This window comes from Chinchilla lanigera, unplaced genomic scaffold (genome assembly GCF_000276665.1).
Source record: "Chinchilla lanigera isolate Chin_1 unplaced genomic scaffold, ChiLan1.0 scaffold00069, whole genome shotgun sequence".
Classification (NCBI taxonomy): Eukaryota; Metazoa; Chordata; class Mammalia; order Rodentia; family Chinchillidae; genus Chinchilla; species Chinchilla lanigera.
This window is the reverse complement of record NW_004955470.1, coordinates 4,807,716-4,823,573: the sequence shown is the minus strand read 5'-3', so window position 1 is coordinate 4,823,573 and position 15,858 is coordinate 4,807,716. Positions and strand designations below refer to the sequence as shown.

General features: G+C 42.6%; 1 protein-coding gene across 9 annotated transcripts in view; it reads right to left on the bottom strand.

Annotated features, from left to right (window-relative positions):
• Positions 1-15,858, bottom strand: part of Vwa3b (von Willebrand factor A domain containing 3B) — a 192,190-nt gene that overhangs the window by 26,704 nt on the left and 149,628 nt on the right. For all 9 annotated transcript variants that reach the window (XM_005400703.2, XM_013522812.1, XM_005400704.2 and 6 more), the window contains one exon: positions 10,303-10,504. In XM_005400703.2, coding sequence (XP_005400760.1) covers positions 10,303-10,504 — 202 coding nt within the window. The remainder of the gene's footprint in view (positions 1-10,302; positions 10,505-15,858) is intronic.

The following is a 15,858-nucleotide window of genomic DNA, read 5'->3' as shown; positions in this document are numbered from 1 at the left end:
GATTCCAAATATTGATGTTTTCAATGTCCTGGCTAGAAGCCAACCAATAAGATGGTTTTTTATATTTTCATAATGCATTAGCGGTACAAATTTTTGAAGTCAGTTGCCAAATATAATCAGATCCTCCCTTCCACTAAATAAAAGGTACAATGCAGAATGCCCTGGCTCTCGTTTTAACACTGAAAATGTCTTTCTAAATGGCGAAAAGTGCCACTGCCCTTCAAATCATTCACACACCTGTGAGTTCCCCTGAAGGACCAGGACAAAACCAAAGGACTTTGTACCAGTCACTCACATTTACTGTGATTTTGCTTCCAGCTGTTCTTAATATTGGCAAGAATTCATTTCTGGTTGGTTTCACAGTGTGTAGCTTTATGGGAAGAGCCTCCATAACGATGCCTTTGTATCACAGCACCATCAACTCAACTCCACCACCAACAAAGCAGTAGCTGAAGCCAAATAAGCCTGCTGACCCCGCGGTGTCACTATGGTTGGTCCCACAGAACCAGAACATGGGCTTTGCAGGATACAGAGACAGCTGATCAGGGCAGTTAGACCCATCGGCCCTCCAGCCAGAACACTGACACCCTTGTTCTAGAAAGATGATATTCAGCTGCTGTGGAATCCTGCCAAACACTTTGGAGCCATTGTACAACCACACTAAAGGGCATCCTCTAGAGCTGCTGCTTTGCTGCCATAGCTCACTGTCACACAGAACAACAATAACTACAAATAAACCCCTGGCTTTAAGCAGCAAAGCCATGCAGGATGAGAGAATCAGTAGTGGCCGAGAGAGGAGATAAGAAATACTCACACTACAATAAGCTGACCTATGATATCTCCACACCCAGGGTCAGGAGGCAGAGACAAGCTAGTTCCGGTAGGGTGGGCAGATATATAACAACTCTTGAAGGAGAGATGCCGCCCACTGGGTAATTGGATTGAGTCCGTTTACACAATCCAGAGGCCCCCCAACACTTCTTTGCCAGATTCGGTCACCAGGTGATGGACAGAAAGGCCATGCCACTCTCTTTTCACTTCATGCTTATGCTGTTGGGCTTTCATTTCAAGGTCGTGCTCTTGGATTTTCATTGGTGGAGACAGGGAAGCCACTAAATGCTTGATGCTTTAAAATTTAAAATCCTCAAAGAACAGGAGATTGATCTTTTGCAAAAGGAAATGGGACTAAGAGATAGAGGGAGGGGAAGGAGGAGAGAAGAAGATGAAAAGAACTAAGATGCGTCACGTCCATGCACCCACTTCCACCGAAGGATGTGATCATTATGTACTGTGAACATGTCCTAACAAAAATAAAAAATAAAAAAAGTAAAATCCCATTTAATGAGCACCATGCTCTGACGCTGGGTATAGAACACACTTTTACAATTCAACAGTTAATCTTTGGCTCAAAGATTGTTTTTAAAAACTACTACTCAGTACTTTTTTTTCCTGCCCCAAATCCTTTGACCTCCACCACGCCGTCCCCATACTGTCTCAGCAGCAGCTCCAACATGCTTCTCTGAGCAGGTTTTCTTTTTATGGTCTAGCAAAGCCAAGATTGCTGTAATTACCATAACGTATGTAGGGCCTGGTATGTTTTGACTTTTATTCTCTCCAGGGTCCCCAATTATGCGGGTAGAACATTTGCAAACTGTCTCTGTGAGTGATTCAGCTTCCTTCCAAGCCTCACTGGTTAGCACAAGGGTACTTTGGAGCATTTTCTGCTTTTTAACAGAAGGCAAATCTTATGCTAAAGAAAGGAAGCTCCAAGAGGAATCTCCAAGGCGGAAGTGAAGTTCCCTTGCAAGTTTCCCACAAGTCCAGCGCAGCTCAGGGCTGGGGCTCATGCACAGTGGGCCACGCTGCTCACGAGTCCCGCTTAAGGAGGGTTGCTACCTCCCCCCCTTGCAGTTGTCTTGGGCATTTAGCCGCACTTTAAAAAGCAGAGGGAGGAGGGCGAATCTTGTGTCGAGTTACTTCTTTTCCCATCTCTTCGGGGAAGAGCGTAGATTTGGAAAACAGTACAAAAATCACAGGGGCCCAAGTTCTGTGCATTCCCCACCTCCCTCACGGGCTGTTTTCTGAGTTGATCCCAGGCCCCCTCCAGTGTGTGTCTGGTCTTAAACTTGTCCCAGCGAGTGATGATGCTCTGCGGTGAGTGACGGTTCCTTAAGATGCGCAAGATTTAGCTGAATCTTTTTCTATTTTTTTGCTGAATCTTGGAAGCTGCCCAAGTGTCCACTAATAGATGAATGGGTAAAACAAATATGGTATTTATACACAATGGAGCACTACTCTGCCGTAAACAAGGATAAGTATGAGGTATTTGTAGGAAAATGGATGTACCTTGAGACCATAATTTTAAGTGAAATAAGTCAGCCCCACAAGCTTGAATATCACATGGTTTCTCTTATAGGAGGAAACCCAAAATTTAAATAAATTAATGAGCAAGATAAAAGATAGATCACAGGAAACAGGGAGATAGATCTTTTGCAAACTGGAAGAAGACCAAGAGATGGGGGGGGATAGGGAAGGGGATGTGAAAAGAATTAAGGTGTGTTATGTACATGTACCAATTCCCCACGAGGAACATAACCATGATATATTGAGAGCACACACTCATGAAAATACAAATTAAAAAGAGAAAGGAGCCAACACAGGGATGAAGCCCAGGGCAGGAGACAGCCCTCCCACCCCTCCTGACACCATCGCTACAGAGGAAGCTGTCACTCAGAAAGTAACATCTCCAATCAAATGCTAATAGCAACTTTGAAGGCTTTCATGAGAAGATGAATATCCCCTGATGGCGCTTTTAGGGAAAAACTAAAGAGAGAAAAACTCAAAATGTCTTAACTAATGAATACTGGAAGTTATAGAAACTCTGGGGATTTGTAGTCAGGATGTTTCTGATACAATCTCCATCTCCTGCCCCTCCACAGAGGAGCAGAAGCCACGCCGGAGCCACTTACGTGTCACCGCCTGAAGTGTGGCCCACCGCCAGCTTTACATCCTACCGTATTTAAATACCTCACACAAGCCGGTGGTGTGCAAATAAAGTCCGGCCTTTAAGAAAACTTTTCAAGATATCCATGCTCTGGGATAGTTCTTCTTCTCCTCACCATGCCCACTAATTCATACTTTGCTGTCCCTGTTCTGTGCCCCCCCCCCGCTGCCCCCAAGTTGTAGACCCCCTTATTTTCTTAGCTGGCTGGCTCTAACTGGGGGGCTGGCTGGCTTCCGGGTTGGGAGCAGACAATGTGAAGCATTGGCAGAGGTCAAAAGGCAAGAGGAGGAGTAAGACCGGGGGATTGGTTTCCTGCCCCTTGCTGCTCTTCGTTTCCAGGGCTTCCTCCGCCCCTGCTGGTGGTCTCCTTTCCCTAACAGGGCTATTTCCTTCCACTCCCTCAACAACTTCCTGTTACTGCTAGTCTCAGGGTGTTTCCATATCCCATTACTGCCTTAGACCTGCTTTCCCCTGTGAATGGTCCTTCAAGAAGTTTCCCCACTTGGGTTGACTTGTGGGGTTCTGCTTCCTGCCTGCGCGCTCCTGAAAAGGCCCCCACACTCAGTTTTCCCTCAGACTCGGAGGGTAGTGACTGTGCCCAAATCCCTTTAGGGCACCTGGGCAGAATTCGTGCCTGGAACAGAGGCACGCTTAGAGGCGGCAGGGCGCTGAGGTCCATCCAGCTGGAGTCTCCAGTGAGGGTTTAGCCAGGCTTTAGAAAACCTAGCTTTGGCTTTTGTCATCTTGAGGATGTTTTTGGCTGATACTTTCCCACTCCTGAAAATCAGGATAGTAGACTTTTCAGAAAATATAGTCTGTTTTTCCTCCCTTCCTTTAATTTCTCCCAGTGGCAGACGCTCTGGAGCAGGGGTCTGACCTTAAATCTGCAGCTGGCTGCGGCACAGTTGTGAGACTGGCTGCACTTGCTTTGGCATCCTCTCAGATCGATCCTTCCCCCACTCTCTGAGATTTCAGCTTCACCCTGGCCCTGCAACCTGCTACCAACCTTGGGGGCCCACCTGGGGTCCCTTTCATGTAACTCACCATTGTATGCTGTCTGGGGATAGCGTGGCCTGAACGTGCATCTGTCAGTCTTTCTGGGGTGGCAATGTCATCAGTGCCCAACTGAGACTGAACCTCCCTGTCCACACACGAGAAGTTCTCACTCTATCTGGGGAGCTCATCTTCCCATCAGACCCAGACAGCAGCAGAACAGACTGAAGATTTTACTGGTGAGAAGAGAAGGCTGGCGTGATATCACTTTCCCCTTAAATAGGGGATCAGGAAAACTATAAAAGAATGGGCTACAATGCAAGCACGGCCATTGGTTCAATTCCTCCTTGGGAATGAAGATAACAACTGTATAAGTTATGAATTAATTTTATAGAACTCAAAGAAATTTTCCTCTAAGCCTCCCTGTAACATTATCTGTGTGCATAATGTCAAAGTCACAACCAACACAATGTTCTCAAGTCCGGTGGCCTCTCCACTCTTCATTCTCCCAGTCCCACCTCACCCAGCCTCTCCACACCCCTTCCTGTGTGCTTTTTCCCAGCATTCTTCCTCCAGGACAACCGTTCATGGAGCAGAGTGTCCAACCCCTCATTCCGAAGGGTCACTGACTCCAGGCTCCTCACTGGTCAGGGCTCTGAGAAGTCCACAGACTCATCCAGCTCTGTAGGTCCATTTCCAGTGTCTTTTTTTGTCTTTTTGAGACAGGGTTTCACCATGCAGTTTAAGCTGGCCTTGAGCTCACTTTGTAGCCTAGGCTGGCCCTGAACTCACAGCTATCCTGCCTCAGCCTCCCGAGTGCTGGGATTACAGGAGTGCGCCACCATGCCCAGCTTCCAGTGTCTTCTTTAGAGTTTCTTTCTTTCTTTCTTTTCTTTCTTTCTTCTTTCCTTTCTTTCCTTCCTTCTTTCTTTCCTTCCTTCCTTCTTTCTTTCTTTCTTCTCTTTCTTTCTTTCTTTCTTTCTTTCTTTCTTTCTTTCTTTCTTTCTTTCTTTCTTTCTCCTCTCTCTTCTCTCTCTTTCTCTCTCTCTCACTTTCTTTTTGGTACCAGGAATTGAACTCAGGGCCTCATATTTATCAGGCAGGTGTTGTGCTGCTGAGCTACATTGCCAGCTCTTTAGAGTTTCTTATCATTTACAAATTGCAAGTGATTAGCCAGGCGTGGTGGCGCACTCCTGTAATCCTAGCACTTAGGAGGTTGAGGTAGGAGGATTGTTGTGAGTTTGAGACCAGCCTGGGCTACAAAGCTAGCTCCAGGCCAGCCTGAACTGCATAGTGAGACCCTGTCTCAAAAAAGACCAAAAAAAGAAAAAAAAAAATTGTGAGTGATTTTCTGCCTTCAAATTTCCCAAAGTGGTCAATGAGCAGGATGTGGAGAAGTCTTGGGGTCTTTCCAGGTCTGGATTCTATAGGCTTTGCTTGGGGAACAATCTGTATTTGCTAAGACCATGTTCAGTACAGCACATCTGGGCAGCTGCAGAACAGGTTTTCAGGGAGACTATGGAGGGTTAACGATAATTCACAAATGCCCTTCATTGTTCTGCTTTGAGGTCCCAGGATCGGCCAATGAGGGTGAAATCTGTAATCATGCTAACAGGAGGGAGGGTTTTCAGTGAAAACTTAAAATTTTAGACTTAATATTTCTCCTTTCATTATGTGGCCAGGGAGCCAGGCTTCTGTCTCCAGGGTAAAGTCAGTGGATCGTGGTCACAGGCGAAAGCGTGACTCAGGCAAGCATGGAAAATGCCCTGTGGGGGATGTGAGGCAGAGCGGGTGAGAAGAGTAGTTCTCACCTTAGGCTGGACCCAGGCCAGACAGGAACTCACAGCGGAAGCCCAGGGGTAACGAGCAGGCCAGGCTTGCTGCACCTGGCATCTGCAGCCACGCCTCCCTCCCACCTCTGGACTTCATGGTAAGAAGAACCACGAACCTGTCCCAAACTCAGGAGCCAATGGAGCAGGTATGTTGGTGCCAGCACCACTTCTGAGAAGGTATCAGGAAGCCTCAGACATCCAAACTCCAGAATGTGTCCCGGAATGGGCTGAATACAGAGCCACAGCCTTCTGAACACACATGGGCATTGCTGATTGGATTCCTACCCAAAGGAACTTTGATCGACGTCTGCTACACATTTTAATAACTACTAGGGGATCTTAGTGATTAACAGAAAGCATCTTCCTTTCCAATTTACAATCACTGATCAAAATCTTTGGCTTTTGCTAAAAGAATTTAAAATGAGATTATACTTATATATGAAAGAGTAAAAGTGAATAGCATCAGCAATTTTGGCCTTTTTGAGACAGGGTCTCACTATGTAGTTCAGGCTGGCCTTGAACTCATTTTGTAATGCATGCTGGCCTCAAACTCATAGTGACCCTCCTGCCTCAGCCTCCCGAGTGCTGGGATTAGAGGCGTGCACCACCACACCCAGCGTCAATGAGTTCTTCCCCCAGGATCTTAAAAGACCTCACAATCTGGCTTGGCAGTCCTGAGCTTTGCTCCCACCAAAGTTTCTCACTTTGAGGTTGACCTGAAATCAAATGAGTGAGGCATAGAAAACGAATAAAAAAATCTCAGATTATATCGCACATTCCTCGTAAAAAGGAGGAACGAGGACATAAAACCTTCCACTGCAGAAGGCCATGCTAGGCGTGGAAGAAACTGAAGATAGCCCTTCCCCCACTCATTTCCTGTGACCAATTGTCCTGAGCACGTGGGACTTGCCCCCGGGGAGATAAGGGGGCTTTGCACACCCTGTGTGGAGACAGGATCATGACGGGACAGCCTCAGGCCCTGACCAAAGAGGAGGCAGCAGCAGGCCCAGAGACCCTTGCTTTCCCACACTTGCCTCACATCCTCACAACCTTCCTGGCCTTTTCCACGAAGACCTGGAAAAGAAAGCCTGCAGTCTGTGCGTTGATCTGCTCCACTTCTGCCCACTCGCTACAGACTTGTTACTGTTCCCACAGTTCCACTGACATTCTTCCAGCTGACACCACGAATGAGCTCCCTCCTGGCCAATCAAACGGCTTTCAGACACCCTTCCTTAGGACTCCAGAACCCTCTGTGATAACTTCAGCGGTGGATCGTGTACTTGAATGCATTTGTTATTGGCTCTTAATGCTCCGCGCTGTCCTAAGCACGTGGCATGCTCCCTCTCACACCCCTCTGTGGTTTTCTATCTTAGGTACGAGGAGACTTTGAAGACCAGAGGGCATCAGCAAGGCCACACAACTCAAAAGTGGCAGAGCTGGGATTTGCATCAGGTCTGCCTGACTCCAGAGCCAGGGCTCTTACCCACCTCTCCTTGGTTCTCACATCAGAGCTCTCTACTCTGAGGCACCTGCTTCTCTACCTTTTGCATCTGAGTCCCTTCCATTGTCTCTTCTTTCTCTCAGCACCACCTTCAAATGCCTCCAAGCCCACCTGTCCCTCAGCCCTCTCTCCTGAGCTCCCAGCATCTGACTGTTGGCTTTCTCACCTGGGTGCACTGCAGACACTTTAAGAACCTAGAGGATTGAAAGCAAATAATCTTTTCCTAATAATCCGCTCTTCCTCTCATTCTACCTCTTCCTCTCTGGGCCTTCTTATATTTACCAAAATATGCATCAGTGTCTTCGCAGTGTCAACCACCATTTCCGGGGTGGGAGTGCCTAGAACACAACGAACCAACCCCTGATCTGGTGGGGAAGATGGGACACAAACACACGAGTACATCATATCAGGTAGTGAGATGAGGTGTGAGGGAACCAAAAGTGAGATAAAGGAGACAGAATGACAGGGTGATGAGATGGGCTGGCCAGGGAACACCCGCCTCCCTGAAGGACAAGTGTAGGGGAAATGTGTTAATATCGGCTTTGTCCCTTGAGTTGTCCAAAACAAGACAACAATTTTGTGGGACTCTTCAGCTTTGTCTTCAGCTTCACCCCATGCACCCGACCTTCCAAGCACTCACATCTCTTTGACCTCTGCCCTCCCCATTGAGCCTTCTTGGCTCAAGGACTCAATACCCATGACAGGGGTTTGCACATGATTTTGATCTCCCTGTACCCCGGGCCTCGCCTTGCTGCTAAGATAATCTTTCTAAGACACAAATCTGTCAATGTCTTTCACCCCCTGGAAACCCCTCCCTGCATCCATTTCCTACAGCCTAAGTCCCAGATGCCACAGTCCCATCCCAGTGCGTCCCTGGCCTCGCCTTCGGTGAACGTTGCACCTTCCTCTGCATCTCTCAGCCTCTGCATAGGTTGTTTCTTTCACTTGGAACGTTTCTCACACCCCAACCCCCAATTCCTATGGATCCAGATTTGGCCCAAAAGGTCTCCACTCTCTGAGATGTTGTGTTCTATTCTGCTCTGTTCTAATAGGTCTCCTCCACTAGGCTGCGCACACCCAATGCACATTGTATTGAATACCGAGTGTCACCCTGGGAGACCCCAAGGAGAGAACGAGTCGGGCTACTCCCGGCCCGGAGCAGTGCCATGCAGAATCTTATCCATGGTAGGGGGCGCATGCATATTTTTAGATGAAGAAATTACAGAAATTATTTTTATCCCCATTTTGTGGAAAAGGAACAAAGGAATAGAACAATTCATAGCCTGTAAACAATGATCTTCAGGTTGCCAGAATTCTGGGCTAATTCAGGAGAACATACTGTCTCTGTCCTGATTCACAAGAGGCTTCTTTTCACTCTTTTTGCAACACTTTCTAGAACATATTTTCAGGGAGGGGTAGGAATTTGGCTTGGTCTTCTAGACTCTTAGGTGTCCACAGGACATTGAAATAAGCAAGGCCAAAGGGCAGAAAAATATTTGGGGGTATCTGATCCATCCTCTGCCCCCAGGGGAACACTGAATAATTCTTTGAGGAACTAATTTTGTTTGAATAATATTAGTAGACATGTGACAAAAATTTTGCATTCTGCCCAAAAGGTAATAACTTTTTATGTTGAAGGGAAAAATGTGCTCTGTGGAGGAAAAACTAAAAGAAAAAACTCCATAAGAATCTAGAACAGTAAGTACAGAAGCCAAAATCAGGGAAAACCCATATTGGTCAGCAAAGATGGGAACAAAAGGGATGAAGCCCAAAGATCAGTTCATACGGTGGGTATCCAAAAGCAAGCTAGGATTCAGAAAGATTTTGGACAACTGATTCTGCATCCACACAACCCAGGCACAGTCCGAAACAAGGTGTCACACTGGCAAGATCTGTTTTGAGCTTCCAAATGCTCATGCCCTTTGGTCCAGGCACCCCATTCCTATGACTGCATCTTTTTTTATTTTTATTTTTTTTTTTAAGTTTTTTGGTACCAGGAATTGAACTCAGGACCTTGTGCTTGTCAGGCAAGCACTTGTGCTGCTGAGCTGTATCCCCAGCCCCCCTATGACTGTATCTTAACAAAAGAATTCAACTAAATGCACCACAGGAGTCATGAAAATATGAAAAAGAGCAAGAAACTAGAAAATAACCCCATGGACCAACACTTAGTGAAGAGCTAAATACACCAGTGTATCTATACATTATGGAATATTATGTAACCACCAAAAAATATCAATCTGAAGATTTGGCAAAGCACAGAGAAATTCTGTGAAATAATTACAAATTAAAAAGCAGAGTATAAAATAAGTATAGACTCTCTGACTATATCTGTGTAAAAACATTTATTTGAAGAAGAAAAATAAAACTATAAGGTAATGCCCCAAAGTAGTGCTAACAAGGCATTCAGATAATACATTATTTTTACTTTTTAGAAGGTTTTCTTTATTATTATTAATGCTAATGTTAATAATAACACTAATAATTATGTGGGGCTTTTAATACTAAGTACTTAAAGTGGTTGTTTTATCCTCATAATAACCCTAGGAGGCAGGAACTAGTAGTACTTTTGTTTTACACATAAGAAAAGAGCCAGGGATATAGCCCAGCAGCAAGTACGAGGTCCTGAGTTTGATTCCCAGTACAAAAAAAAAAAAAAAAAGAAAAGAGCTAAGCAACCAGCCAAGATCACCTAGATCGGAGGTCAGACTTGGGCTCTGAGCAAATTCTAGACTTTTAACCATTATATTACACTTCTGCTTAGTTTTGTTTTTCAATTAAAAGATGTGTTGTTTAAAAAATAAGAACATATTAAAATCAAGTGGCTTTTCTTTTATGATTAAAAAAAGTTCTGAGACCCCACTGTAACTCTCAGAAATTAGCATGGTAGATGGTGAGAAGGAGAGAGAGAGGGAAGGACAGTGCAGTGGTGGTGGTGACTTGGGACAGGCAGGGAGGGAGAAAATACCCACCTCTGTTGGTGCCTGGCTCACACAGTTCTTCTTGGAAGCCTCCTGGAGTTCCATGGCCTGCTGGATGTACATTTTCCCAGTTAGGATCTCATTTTCTAGCAGTGATAGCTCTTTCAGTGAAATGGGCCAATTGGACCGCTCTAATGCCTTGTTCAGAGCTGCCTTGTTTTCCAGGTACTGTAGTGGTTTGACTGCATCTAACCTAAAAACAAAAAAAGAAAAAGAAAATGATTGTATTAGAAAAAAGTATGGTGAGGGGCTGGGGATTTAGCTCAGCGGCAAAAGCGCCTGCCTGGCAAGCGCAAGGTCGTGAGTTCGGTTCCCGGTACCGGAGAAAAACAAAACAAAACAAAACAAAACAAAACAAACAACAATAGAAAAAAGTATGGTGAGATAGTTTCTCAGTAAACTCTCCCCTGAGAAACATCTGTTGAATGTTGAACATCAGATGTCAGATGACAGTAACAGCTATGCCCTCTGGTCCATCTGGACTTTAGTAGCTCTAACAGATTAAAAACAACTATCTTATGAATTATGGTTGGCATTTCTACTCATTTGCTCATGTGGTGATCTCTTTTGAAATTCATGGGGAACTAGAGAAAACCTGTGGCATTCAGAAGCGTGCTTAGTGTAGAAAGACACTGGTATTTAAGGAAATCTATGTCAAGCCACTGGCTGACCACAGAGATAATGTAAGAGAGTCTTCTTTGGATGCTCATAATAAATTTTTTTTCTGTAAGGATAGTTTTGAAATGCACTAAAAAGACAAGTGTGGTCTTTATTAATGACAACAACTGATAGAGAGATTCTGATTTTCAGAGGTTCCATGCCATAATAGCAAAAATGTTCAATTCAACTCCCAAAATTCCAAATTTGCATACAAATAGGAAATGTCCCATTTACAGGAAAAAAAAGTTGTAGAAAAAACTAATGCTGGATTTACTAGAGAAAGATTTTAGATGAACTGTCTTAAATATGCTCAAAGAGGTGAAGGAAATCATAAACAGAAAACTAAAGGAAATAGATAGGAAGATGTATGAACAACTAGAGACTAGAAATCATGAATGGAAGCAAATAGAAATACTGAAGTTGAAAAGTACAACAGTGATGGAGACCACTATGAAGCAGCCCTGAGCAGGACTTAAATTAACCAATGGGCTTTCCATGTTCACTTGTGAATCTGTCCAAGACCTAGGCCCCTTGTCTGGAGATGGGCAGTGGACTCATAGTAAGTGAACCTCTGTGAGTCACTGATCCCTACTGAGGCCTGTAATTTTGGATGAAGCTGGAAAGCCTCAAAGGATAAAACAAGATCACAGCCAAAGACACCTAGATCCAACCTCAAATGGATAAAGACTGTAGCCTTAGGCATCTCACTTCTGGGTGGATTAATTTAATACCTTATTTGGAGAATAAGGTACTAGAGTGGTTCTGCCCTTCTTGAGTACTCCCCTCTCTTCTTCTGATAAATAAATAAATATGGGCCACCCAGAGAAGGTCTTGATCTTAGCCCAGAGAGAATCTTGAATTCTGTGAGAGGGTTTTGATCCTCCTAGAGCCCTGAAATCATTCCATTTGCCTCCTTTATTTTGCCTTCATTATACATTCTTTTGGGATATTGTGGACTTGATCAGTCCACAATAACTAAGGGATATTAACCCGATACAATAGCTGAAATGAAAAACTCATTCAATAGCAGGTTTAAAGCAGGCAGAAGAATGAATCAGTGAACTTACAGGTAAGTCAACTGTGATTATTAAGTCTAAGAAGCAGAAAGAACAAGGGAATGAAGAAAGGTGAAAAGAGTCTAAGGAAACTTTGGAATACCACGAACTTAATTTACCAGCATAAACATTTTAAGAATGACAAGAGAGAAAAAGAGGCAAGATACTTGAAGAACTAATGGCTGAAAGTTCCCCAAACCTGATGAAAGATGTAAATTCACATATCCAAGACGTTTAGCAAACGGTAAGCAAGATAAATTCATAGAGCTATACCAGCACACATTATAAACAAACTGTTGAAAGACAAAGAAAATGAGAGACTCTTGAAGGACAAAAGGCATTTTTCAGGGACAAGGAATCCTAAGGAAGAGCAACATTTGATTTCTCATCACCAGCTATGGAGACCAGACAGAAATGGGATGACAGATTTAGTGCACTGAAAGAAAACACTGTCAACCAAGAATTACATATGTGTCTTGGTTACTTTTCTTTTGTTGCTGAGACAATATACCCAATGCCCAAAATGAAGGGAGGAAAGGTTTATTTAGCTTACAGTTTGTGGAGGTTTCAGTCCATACTTGGGTGGCTCCAAGGCACATGGCGGAGGGCTACAGTTCATGGCAGTGGAACAGCAAAGCAACAGGAGCAAAAGGGAGGAGTGGCAGAGAGAGCAAGCCTCTTTTCCTCCATTATGTAAGCAGGCTGTCCCCAGCCAGGGGGCATGTAGCACTCACATAATCTCCATGCCCTTCTCTTGCACAGGCTTAGGAGGAATACAAAGTAAGCATCCTGGCTCCCTGCTGAATCACATAGTTAACCTCCTCAAATTGACACAATGAACAACATCCTAGAAGGGTAAGGGCATGTCCTTTTCACCCCAAGATGCAGAACTACTGAGTCACTTAGCCAAACCTCTAGACTCCCCAAGTTGACACAATGTATCATCCATAACAATATGATAAAATGATCCTTCAAAAATGAATGATAAAACAAGACATTCCCAAATAAATAAAAGTGAACAGATTCACTACTAGTAGACTTGTTCACAAGAATGCCAAAAAAGAATTTTTCATGCTGAAATGAAAAGATTTTAAAGGATAATTCTAAGCCATGAAAAGGAATGCATATGATTGGCAAAGCTAACAACACAGAAAAATATAAAAGCAAATATTCTTGTGTCTTGGTACATAACTGGTCTTTTTGTTTTGTATATTACATAAAAGACAAGTGCACAAAATATAATCACAAATCTATGCCAATGGGCACACCATATAAAAAATGTAATCCGTGACCATAAATAGATAAATGCAGGAGTTGAAGTTGAATAGAAATGGAGTTAATGTCTGCTATTAAAACTAATTCAATTTTTAAGAGAAAAGAAAAAAATCCAAAATAACAAAAACAAATACATAAACAAAACAGCATAGAGAACAATAAAAATGATACAGAATTTCAAAACATGGTGGTAGGATATTAACAATGGCTGTTATATTACATAATGTCATAAACAAAATTTATATGTATATACAAGGATAGCTGAGATAGGAGTATTGCTGATGTCTGTGGTTCACTGAAAGGAAAAGTCAGTGCTTAAAATTTTCTTTTTTCTTGACCAGTTTTGCACACTTGCATCTGGTAAGCAGAATGACTGATCTGAAAACAACAATATGCGGTATAAGAACCATTGTTGAACTCCTACCATCTTGTATGTTGAAGTTCTGCATCATTTCCAATGCTTTTTTTATTACTTGTTACTGTCTTTGATTGTTCGATCAGTCTTACATTCTTACATCTGGTGGACTGAGCAACTTCATTGATGATAACAGTATGTAATGTAGCAACCATTGTTAATTTCTATCATTTTGTTTTGAGCTCATGTATCAATTCTGTTGTTTTTGTGTTGTTTTGATTTTGTCTCCGTTGCTGTTGTGTTAGTTTTTAAAATTTTTAAAATAAAAAAATTTAAAAAGAAACTAATTCAACATTAGTTCCTATTAGATTACTATACACTTATGATATTAACTTCAATCTCTACAATAACTACTAAGAAAATAGTTGAAGAGTATATATGAAATGAACGGTGATCAAAATAGTATGTAAGAAAAATCAAGCAAGAAGAGAAAGTGAGGAACAGAAATATAGGACATATACAAAACAAATAGCACAGAGGCAGACCTAGGTCTTCCATTTATTAATCATTTTAAATAAGATTAACTTGACAATTAGCAGACAAAAATTGACAGAATGAAAAAAAAATGAACCAACTGTATGCTGATGAAAAGAGACTGTCTTTAGATCCAAAGAGACAAATAGATTGAAAATAAAAGGATGGAAATCTGAATGTGGTGCTGTACTCTTATAATCCCAACACCGGGGAGGCTGCACTGCAAGCTTAAGGCGAGCCTGAACTACACAGCAAGACCCTGTCTCCAAAGGAAAAAAGAGGAGAAGAAGAAAAGCAAAAAGAAAAGATGGAAAAAGATATTCTATGTAATGGTAATCAAAAGACAGATGGAATGGTTACACTATTATTGGGAAAAATAGATTTTAAGTCTAAATTATTATAAGAAGCAAAGAAAAATGTTGATATGTTACAGAATCATCAGGGAGATCTAGAAATTTTACCGTTATATACATCTACTGTTATAGCCCATTATGGCTTGTATTTAGATGTCTCCCAAAGCTTCATGTGCTTAAAGGTGGGACTTTTCAGAGGTGGCTGAATCTATAGTGTGAAACTTGGATTAAGTGTGTGTGATCATTAAATTAGTCCACTGATTGATTTGTCATAATTTTGCATGTGGATAATGGGGAGGCCCACTCTGGGTGTGGGTGGTACCACTCAAAAGGCTTATAGCTTAGATGGAATAAAAGGGAAAGGCAGGCTCACTGCTTCTGCTGCTACTGCTGCTGCTGCTGTTGCTGCTTCCTGCCTTCCCTGCCAAGGACTCTTTCTCCTTGTCAATTCCCCTCTGCCATGCCAGAGCCAGTTGACTATGGACTGAAAGCTCTATAAACTGTGACCCAAAATAAGCCTTTTCTTCTCTAGCTTCTGGTGTCAAGTATTTTGTCTCAGCAATGAGAAAAGTAACTAAGACAAATAAAGCAAACTTTGGCAGGATTATAGGAGAAATAGACACTTGTACAAAACTAGCTGGAACATTCCACTTTAAGTCATGAATACAGCATTCTAACAAAAGATCAAAAAGGGGGAAAGGGGATGAGAAAACGTTATAAGTAAATCAGACAATAGACATATACTGAACATCTCTGTCAGCAGCAGAATATAATTCTTAATATATTTAGCTTTTCCCAGGAAAGACCATTATGCTAGTCCCCAGCAACTGTCAAAGTATCCTAGAAGGCCTCACTCCGTGCATAAAACTTCACTAAAAATTAACCAACAGCCTAAATGTAGGAGCTAAAGCTATAAACAGAAGAAAACATAGTAGAGTACAACTTCATGACTTCATACCCGGCAATGAATTCTTAGATTTGACACCAACAACATGAATAACAAAGGAAAAATGATGGACTAACTTTTCTAAAATTAATAACATTTGGGCATTATCATGAATTGGGCATTATCATGAATTGGACATTATCATGAATGTGAAAATATAATCTATGAAATAGGAGGAAATGGCAACACATGTATCTGGTAAGTGCTTAATATCCAAAAGGCAACTCAACTACAAAAACAAAACTGGATTTAAAAATGGACAGTGGACTTGAATGGATATTTCCAAAGATAGAGAAATCAACAAGAACACACACAAGAGGTTCATCATCACTGGTCATTAGAAAATGTGTATCAAGACAACAGTACAAT